The 10,134-nt window shown below is 37.4% G+C and overlaps 1 protein-coding gene across 1 annotated transcript; it reads left to right on the top strand.

The window, feature by feature from the left end:
* Window positions 1-1,408: 1,408 nt before the first annotated feature.
* Window positions 1,409-4,845, top strand: LOC132696463 (senecionine N-oxygenase-like). Its single transcript, XM_060661289.1, has 4 exons — window positions 1,409-2,042; window positions 4,088-4,232; window positions 4,284-4,447; window positions 4,500-4,845. The coding sequence occupies exons 1-4, from the start codon at window positions 1,902-1,904 to the stop codon at window positions 4,785-4,787; spliced, it is 738 nt and encodes a 245-aa protein (XP_060517272.1). The 5' UTR covers window positions 1,409-1,901; the 3' UTR covers window positions 4,788-4,845.
* The last annotated feature ends 5,289 nt before the right edge of the window (window positions 4,846-10,134 follow it).

Genomic DNA, 10,134 nt, shown 5'->3' on the forward strand with positions numbered 1-10,134 from the left:
GTTCTTTTAGAGAGCAAATTATTAACCGTAAATCAAAATTCATACAAACAATAGCTCATCCGTTTAAACGGTGTTGTAGGCCGTGTCAAGGGCTACAATTTTTGTATTTACGGTTTTCGTCTATCGCATACGCTCTTCGAGATATTTGAAATAATCCAAATAAAAATCACCATTTCGCGCCCTCAATCTAGACGCGATGACGTCATTTAATGTTACCACGTATTGCTTGGTTTTCGAATACAAGTAGTTTTTTGAAAACTCTTTACTCCATTGGAAAAATTGGAATACCTGGAAACTAAGGAGATCCGGGGCTATATCCTCTATTTCGAACAATGTTGGAATTATATACAGGGTACGCGTTTGTGGGCAAAAAATTCTAATAGATCCTAGAAATTTGCGCTTTTGTGGGTGAATTATTGGCGATACATGAAAAAGTTTTAATATGATTTAATTATATATTATTTTATGGTATATTATATGATTAATTAATTAATATGAACAGTATCGTATGCTGTGTCGAGAGAGAGTTTACCGTTTCGCCTATAATACAGGAGTCGCAAGATATTTGAAGAAATATAATTTTAACGACACTTTATACAGGGTGTATTCACAATCAAATTACATCGATTTTGCAAAAGTTCCATAGTGGTCCGCAGGAGCACGATAGAAAAACAATGCAGGAGAAGAATCCGCGAAGCGTCTTCTTTTTAAAATAAAAAGCTGCTTCGCGCTACGCGCTACGAACTTGCCCCGCCCACCGACAATTTTTCGAAAGCAATCTTGTGTTTTATACCGATTGTGCTAAATATTTATTTATATTTATATTGTGCATAATTATTTCCTTTTTAGAATTTGTTTTAATTATGTCTAATCTTGACAGTACTTACCAAGGTCACTGAAAATTCAACCGATTGTGTCTCCCGCGATATTTTTGTTTTATAGAAATTATCTTTGATCTTAATTTAAGTTTAATCTTAATTTGCAGTACATTAAATGCATTGTTAGTGAAATGTCACAAACAAGCATTTTATTGACGCATCAGTGTAAGTTGTGCAATTATTGCACGTTTGTTTTATCAAGTGTCACTATTTTGTTATTGCATTTTACTAAAATAACGTTATTGTTATTATTAGCATGTCAAAAGTTCCCGATATCTGCCACAGGCTGTTGATATAAGACGATCCCATTTGCCGTTTTTTATTTTAGGACCAATTTACCCAAAGAGCTGATGGAATTTGAAGATTTTCCGTACGAGGAGAAAGGAAATTCCTTTATAGGACAATTGGAAGTTATAGAATACGTAAACCGCTTTGCTGAACGATTTGACCTGCTTCCACATATAAAAGTAAAAACAATTCCTGGAATTTTTCAAAGAAACAACCACGGGCTACTGTAATACTATTTGTAAATCTTCTGGATTCCTCCTGCGCCAGGTTTTGTCGACCCGAACTTGCTAACGTTTCGCCAATCAGAGCTTAACTAAAACTGGCTCGCATTTTACTCCGTACCTGCTTATATATTGTTTGAGGGGGGCGGAGCTAAATGAGGGGCGTAAACACCGTAAAACACTAAGATTATTAGGTTGCTTACAGATTTCTATAGACCCTCAGATCTTTCCCTGGTAGAACAATTGATTACATGCTACAGGTTTCGTGGTTGTCTTCTGCACCTGCTGACGCAGGAGCAATCCAGTATTATGGAAGTTTAATACAGTTAAATTGTCGTTTAGCCATTACATTTAGTTTCTCAGGCATGTCCTCAAAGTCGATCCCATTGGTGGTGGCAAATGGCAGCTGACTGAAAAAGACATTCGGTCTGGTAATATTACCGAACACATTTTTGATGCGATACTTGTTTGCGTCGGGAACTATTCCGTGCCAAAGTTGCCCGAAATACAGGGGATGGAAACTTTCACTGGGAGGAGCGTTCACAGTCACAGCTATAGAAGGCCGGACGATTACAAAGGGAAAAGGGTGCTTGTGGTGGGTGCTGGTCCCTCCGGCGTCGACATATCCAGGATACTAAGTGACGTTGCTGAACGCGTAAGTGAGATATAGATAGAGTTGAGTTCATTGTCTCGTTGGTTTCCATAGGTACGAGAAACGGTAAACACAAAACGCACAATTTAAAATTGTTTTGAACCTCTTTAACTTTTTTATTAATAATAATAGTTTTTTCAAGATTCTAATTTTTCTAAAAAAATTACGAAAAATTATTTCGAAAATAACGCAAAAGATATAATAATAATAATTTTAATAATAATTATTATTTTATTCACGTATTAATATACAATGAAAAGGACACGGTTCGAATGAACAAAATAAGATATTTTGTGCCTCCGTTTTTAAAGCTATCCTAAGAAGAGGGTAGCCGCGCTAGGTAAAAAAAATACACATAAAAAAATAGATACATAATTAGTACGATCTGTGCAAACAGAGGGACCCAGCCAGATCCATGTTCATTTTCAACGGTGTCATTTAAGTCCGATCTGGTGAATATAATGGGTGTTTTTTTTCGATGTATAGAACTTTAAGTTGGCATTGCTGTTCAAGGTAGCGACCGATTTAACAGCTGTCAAGTGATTTATTCTCAGTTTGGTTTGGCAATTCATCATGACTAGACTCTCTCTAGTTCTGTGCGGAATACGTTTCGCGCACTACGTCCATTTTATCCTCGAAAAAAATCGTCCATCAGAGCAGTTAATTCGATTAACCAAGGAACGTTTTCGCTCCACGTTTACTCTTATTGATAACTCGCATCCCCAGAGACGTCGTACGGTGCGTACAGAAGAAGCTATTGCTGCTGTAGAGTGTAGCATTGGGGAAGACCCGAATTGGATCTGTGTCCATCCACTTTATGGAAGATTTTGCGGAAGGATCTTAGTTTACGTGCTTACAAAATCCCACTCGTGCAAGAATTGAAGCCAAACGATCATCAAGTAAGGCGTAGATTCGCCGAATGGGCCCAAAACGAGATTGCCTTTGTCCCCGATTTTCATAAGCGAATTTTGTTTAGCGATGAAGCGCACTTCTGGTTGAATGGCTACGTCAACAAACAAAATTGCCGCATTTGGAGCGAAGCTAATCCTCAAGTGTATGTCGAAACACCGTTACATCCAGAAAAACTGACTGTTTGGTGCGCTTTATGGGCTGGTGGAATCATTGGTCCGTACTTCATCAAAAACGATGATGGCCGGAACGTTACAGTCAATGGTGATCGGTATAGAGCTACTAACTCTTTCATTCCTGAATTGAATAACCATGATGTCCAGGAGATGCGGTTTCAACAAGACGGCGCAACATGTCACACACCTCGTGCCACAATCGATTTATTGAAAGACACGTTCGGCGACCGCCTAGTTTCCCGCTTTGGACCTGTGATTTGACCTCCAAGATGTTGTGATTTAACACCGCTAGACTACTGTCTGTGGGGCTATGTCAAGTCATTGGTCTATGCGGATAAGCCACAAACGCTTGACCATTTGGAAGATAACATTCGCCGTGTTATTGCCGATATTATTTATTATTTATTTATTTATTTATTTATTTATTACAAAGGTGCCCTAACATGAAGAACTAACTTCACAATTTACAAGGACACACTAACAATTATACCATTATTTAATTAACAAAGTAAAACTTATAAGTAGGTACCTACCTATATCTACGATAAGCAGAAGATTAAAAAAAAAGTGTTGGAAAAAGTCCTCGAAAATTGGACGTCCAGATTGGACTACATCCGCGCCAGCCGTGGCGATCATATGCCAGAAATCATATTTAAAATGTATTGCCACGAGATTATCTTTCGGATAAATAAAATTCATGTCAATCGAATAATCCATCGTTGTTTTATTGCAACTTAAAGTTCCATACATCGAAAAAAAACACCCCTTATTAAACTTCACCCAAACATAATCGTCGGCATCAAAACAACAATAGAGCTGAGTGTCCAAATGTTGTTACTGTCACTTTTTTCTATCAGCGATTCACTGTTTAGCTTTCACTTTCATTCTCGCCAACCGCCTAGCTGAAACTGACAATTATACCGAAGTATATTTCTTCTCTCAGTCACGTGCCTTGTCCCATAGGTGTTTTTGAGTTTGGACGGAGTATCTTTCGCAAAAATCGGAGCCAGCGTTGTCCAAAAACCGCTAGTCGTCAAGTTAGAAGGCGACCGGGCTTTATTTTCCGACGAATCTCAAGAAACTATAGACGATATTATTTACTGTACAGGTATATTACACGGAAACGCTAAGAAAAGTTATTAAAAGTCTCTCTTCCCAGGTTATCAGTACTCGTATCCGTTTCTTACGGAAAGATGCGGCATCACGGTGGAAAACAATTGGGTGAAATACCTTTACAAACACGTCGTAAACGTTGCGCATCCCACGATGGGTTTCATCGGGGTCACATTCAAAGTGTGCCCGTTTCCTGTGGTGGGTGTGCAAGTGAGTTATCTCGTAATTTCCCTATAAATTGATTAATCGATTCGTGTTCCAGGTAAGATTCTTTCTGACTCTTCTCGGTGGTCGAGTAAAGATCGACAAAGAGGCGATGTTGGATGAGGTTTTGAAGGACATGCGCAGGAGGAAGGAAATGGGTTGGCCCGAACATCACGCCCACAAAATTGGTCTGGAGCAGCGCGCTTACGTCAACGATTTGGCCGACACCGGGAAAATCTATAGACTGAAACCGGTCGTATGCTCGCTTTACGAGCATCTGGTGGAACACAGAAACGATAGGAAACGTTTCAGAATACTAAACGACGAAGAATTTGAAGAATTCTGATCGACGCTTATTTTCCCCCATCAAAATCGAGTATCAAATTATTAATGACTGTTATTTGCATTGGTGTAAATAAATATTATTTAAACGAATTGTTGTGTTTAATGACAGCGTTTTGAAAACTAAATTTTCGATAAAAATAAAATAAAAATTGAGAAATCTTGTAAATATGGCTAAGTCGGATTCAAAAAAAATCTGGCGCGTACTTAGATATCTTAATGTGTATTCCGGACCTTCAGTAAATATAGATGTCTCAAATATTGTGGATGTTAAAGAACTTAATCGATACTTTTATAATGATACCCCTCAAATAGACTTAAATAAGGATTTCATTAACTAGTCCTACAACAACAATAACTCTTAAAATCCAGAAGAACTTTCATTTTCAAGTGTCAACTCTAACGAAGTAGGAATAAAACATCTCAACCGCATGATGTTTCACAATTCCGACCTATTAGCATTCTCCTCACTATATCTAAAGTGCTAGAAAAAGTTGTTGAGAAGCAGCAACGCAATCGGGCTTTAGGGCACATTATGGTACAAATACGGCTCTTTTAGGCCTGAATACCTGCTTAATATTGCTGCTGGAGGTCCTACTGAACATCCCGGCAATACATATCTATATACAAGGAGAAGCAAGACCCGCAGTATATAGATTATTGCAAGGCCAGTCCCCAATAATTGGTGAACATAGCACGAAACATAACAAGCTTGACAATGTCCTACAGCTGCTATTGCTTCGTTAACCACTACAGGACTCAAATCCCTGCCAGAGAAGACTGGCCACCAATCAAGGCAGAAATAACCTGGTATGCTGATGGCTCAAAAACTCAAGATGGAGTAGGAGCCGCAATATATGAACCCAGGACGAAAAGGAAAATCTCTATTCCAATGGGTTAGCTAGCAACAGTGTTCCAAGCAGAGATCACTGCACTAGAACACTGTGCGAGATAAATAAAAACGAGGAAGATCCGTAACTAAGCAATTGCAATTTACACCGATAGTCAAGCGGCTATAAAGGCCCTCCAATCTAATAAAATAACATTCAAGTTAGTTCTGGACTGCCATAAGGCATTAAACAAGATAGCAAGCCAGAACAAAGTTACTCTATCCTGGGTACCGGGGCACGGAGGGCATAAAGCTAATGAAGGCGCAGACGACGCAGCCCGCGAAGGGTCGTCTATGCGCCTAATTGGACCAGAACCCTGTTGTGGGGTGGCCAAACCCGTTACAAAAACAGCCATTCGGGCTTGGATGGACCGAGAATCCCGACGATGGTGGAGGGACATGCCGAGGCAAAGACAGGCCAAGGAATTCCTAAAGGGCCCATCGGTCAATTTTACAGCGGACTTACTAAGCTACAATAGAAAAGCCGTAAGAATAATGGTAGGTATGCTCACGGGCCACTGCAGGCTTAAGGGGCATCTAAGCCTGATGGAAGTGGAAGAAAACACAGAATGTAGATTCTGTCAGGAGGAGGAAGAAACAGCCGCACACGTACTGTGTCACTGCGAAGGCCTAGCGAGAGTGCGTTTCCATCTGCTGGGCGAAGTTGTGGGGTCTGGTTAGAGAGACGAACCTGGATAAAGCCCTATAGCTATGAAGAGTCACAATAGATCCTCTGGGTCGCAGTGACGGACAAGCTGACTGCTAGCTCTCCCAACTGTTAATCTAATATAATCTAATCCCATCAGTACGCAGGTGACACTCAAGTATATCTCTTTTTTAATTACTTTCAAATTAATACCACCGTTAATAATATAAACAGGGACCTACGTGCTCTCAGTGATATTTCTAGTAAGCATGGTCTGTTACTTAACGAAAATTACGCCCAACTCACAATTTTTGGTAAATATAAGGAAAAAATAATTAGTCTAGACGCTGCTAAAATTTACTTAGTGATCTTCTTTTACGGCCATTTGGATTGATCCAGAAATCGTTTTACAAGCTTCGGATTCTCTACTGTAATAAAGATATTCTGAACACAGCAATTAAGTTAAAACTTATCGATTCCTTAATTCTCTCCTCAATTTCATACTGTATGGTAGTTTACTGGCCTGCCCTACTTCAAAAGGACAAGGTTAGTCTTCAGCATCTTCAGAATGTTTCTCTCAGATTCTCATACAACATTTGTAAATTTGGTCTCTACTAGCCTAGAGGATTCTCGGTGGCGGTTAATACTTGCCATTGGGGGCTGTTTACCGTTCCCAAAAATACTTCGGCACAGTTTCAGCGCAGTTTCACTTACAATGCTATCAAGGCTTACAACAAACTCTCTCTCCAACTGAGATGAATCACCTCACTAACTTCATTCAAACAAAAACTTAAGCAATACATTTATCATCATAAAGACCGATGATTTCTTTTTTGAATTCACTCTAGCAATGTCTACCATTTTGAATGAATGTCTATATAATTTATATGCTATATTTTATTTTATGAATTGTGTCATATGCTCGTTTTAGGGGGCTGCATGAGAGCAACATGTTGGATGCCGCCCCCACAGTTATATATTTTTGTAAAATATCTCCGTTGAAACCGAAGAAAGGCCCTTTATTATTATTATTATTATTAAATAGGTGTCTATTCTTCCAAGATATGCGAAGAAAACAAATTCCGAATTGTATATTACGTATACGAGGTGTGTTCAAAAAGTAAGGTGACTTTTAAGTTTTATCAAAAAGTATTTATTGTAAATGTTTTCGAAACACGTAAATATTTTTAAATAAAATTTGGTACAGTTACTAAACACTAAACACCTTTAAAATGTAAAGTTTATAATTTTTATTAAAATAATTACCTTTACAGTTGATAGTTTGATTTGTCTTTCGTTAATAAAATGATTTATAAGAACAATCCAAGTATTACTATACGTGAAAAACAAAAGTACAAATTGCATGGACCGGTCGTATCGACTCTGGTCCAGTAGATCGAAATCGAACAAAAACAATCAATACCACGTCAACACCGTTCGTCCACTCCGCGCTTCTTCGCCGACTTTATCTCCGACAATTGGCAATAGAGGGCACTCCGCACATCACCACCACACAGTATACTCCTACTAATTTTTAAACCATCACAAAACTATTTTTTTACCCACAATGATTAAAATTGAAAGCTGTCGAATAATCGACATTTAATTTTTATTTACCCAGCAGCACAAACTAATGAAAGGAGTTATTAACTTCCAAGGCTTACGGTAAACATTAAAATTTCGGGACACCCTATATAGTAAAAAAATGAAGATATATGTTTTTTGGTATTTTATTGGTAGATGATGTTAACAATGTTTAGTATTCGCAAACGTTTTCTACGCAAATATTTTATTAGGCAAAAGCGGGAAAGATTTTCTTAAATTTTTTTAGCCTATGTGAACCCCAATTAATTATTGCTTTTTTGGATTTTACAGATTCGTGCAAAATTATTGTGAATCAGCACGTAAAATCAGTAAAACACCAGCTCAAAGGGAGAAAATCTCAAGGAAGGTAACCCTACCAGCAAACAATACGAACATTGCCTTGAAGAACAACCTAAAAACAGTGAACAAACCTGGTTCAATAAAGATTTATGTCTGACGCCAATATACCACTTAAAGAACTAGGCCACCCTGATTTAAGATCATTTTTAACGATTCAACTGTATGTTAAGGTAGTGTTGATGTTATTTTCAAGCAAACTGTAAATGACATTTAAAAAAAAGTAAATGAAACAACCAATCAATTTAATGATTATGGTAGATATTATTTAATTGCATAAGAACAATTGGGAAAAAACCAACTAGCCAGATTTCATCAAGAAACATCAACCAACTTTTTTTGCCCAATAGTGGTCTGACAGTGTTCTCGTATTGGAGAGTGCACCCACCAGAACTTTGAATTAGTTAAAAAAGTTCTTGAAGATCTAAACTACTCACCTAGTGCCGTTCTATTAAATTCAAAAAGTATTTTTTCTAATCTAACAGTGAAGATAAATTTAACAGTGGCTCTTATAAACCTTAAATATCAATCAATCAAAATATTTCTGATGTTTCATATTCCAATTTCACTAATTTGCATAAATTAGATCCGACAACACCTGTAGGCGACCTATCTCATTAATTATTACTTTTTGCACTGATTATTTCTTATATAAATAAAACGGTCAAAAAAAAAAAATTTTGTCTGTGCGTTTTCCGTTCTACGTTCTCGTCTTTTGGTTTTTCCTGAATAAATTTCGAACCGTTGGAGCTATAAAATTGAAATTTGCCTTCTTTTCAACCCACTACGACCACAAAAGCCCTGATCCGACGCCGGTATCCATCTTTTTTTCGCGATTGTCGACTGTTTTTTGGAGCTTGCTATGAAACACGAAATTTGAAGCAATCGACTTCATATTTGGCACATATATGCAGCTTTGCCCCGTGACCTATTGATCTATTGAAAATGGGGTGGCGGGGAGTAGGGAAGTGTTCTAAAAAAATAAAAAATCGCTCGTGCAAGGGTCTAGAAAAAACTTCATTTTTCGAAAACTGTTTCCGTGACCAAAAAAATTCTTGAACCAGAAGAAGCAGCAGATACGGCTCTAAAACCTTTGTTCTCGACCATTTTTCAAATAAATATACAGGGTGTGCCGCAAATTCAAAAAACTGAATAATGGTTATTACTGAAAGACTACGATTCATATCTCATTTTCTTTTATATTGCGATATAGCCCGCATAGACAGCAAAAACTTTTGTATTTCAGGTTTCCAACTATTGTACAGGGTGTTCCCGATATTCCGTGCTAAATGAGAAATGTTTTAAGTGTCCCAAATTTGTTGATATCAACTTCAAATTTAGCAGAGAAGTAAAACTCCGTGTCCACATTTAAGCGGTAGAAATTGGACGCAATGCAATTTTAGTAAGTATATTTTTTTAATGTTTGAAATTTTTTTTTTGGTTCCAGGAAAATATGTTCTCCTCCATAATCGTTCAACCGATTTTGTCTCAACTACGCCTTGGTTTGTTGGGAAGGCTCCTCACGTGCGGAGCTATAGTATAGGATACTATAGTAGTTTAGGATAGTGTAGATACTATACTGTTTAAGCCGTGGAATTTTACCATATTATGGATTTTCTTTCATGTGATACCTTTTAATACGTAGTCGTTATTTGTTATTGTTAATGTACTTGTTATTTATCTAACATTTTACTAAGATGATTCGTGTTATACTGACAATATTCAACACTTGCAACTCAAGTCTTGTGGAAATAAAGCCATCTCTATCTTATCTTTATGTACATATCTACTTATTAAAAGACAATAACTTTTGGGAAATTTTGAAAAACACAATTGCTTTTATAACTACAATGAAGAATGGAATCGAATAAGAAT

Source organism: Cylas formicarius, unplaced genomic scaffold, assembly GCF_029955315.1.
Source record: "Cylas formicarius isolate icCylForm1 unplaced genomic scaffold, icCylForm1.1 PGA_scaffold_10__41_contigs__length_53128322, whole genome shotgun sequence".
NCBI lineage: Eukaryota > Metazoa > Arthropoda > Insecta > Coleoptera > Brentidae > Cylas > Cylas formicarius.

Bases quoted from the DNA above. Each gene is read 5' to 3' on its own strand.
- LOC132696463 (XM_060661289.1), top strand. From the start codon at position 1,902: ATGGAAACTTTCACTGGGAGGAGCGTTCACAGTCACAGCTATAGAAGG. The intron at 2,043-4,087 runs GTAAGTGAGATA...CTTGTCCCATAG, and splicing joins TAAGTGACGTTGCTGAACGC to GTGTTTTTGAGTTTGGACGG. The intron at 4,448-4,499 runs GTGAGTTATCTC...TTCGTGTTCCAG, and splicing joins TTCCTGTGGTGGGTGTGCAA to GTAAGATTCTTTCTGACTCT.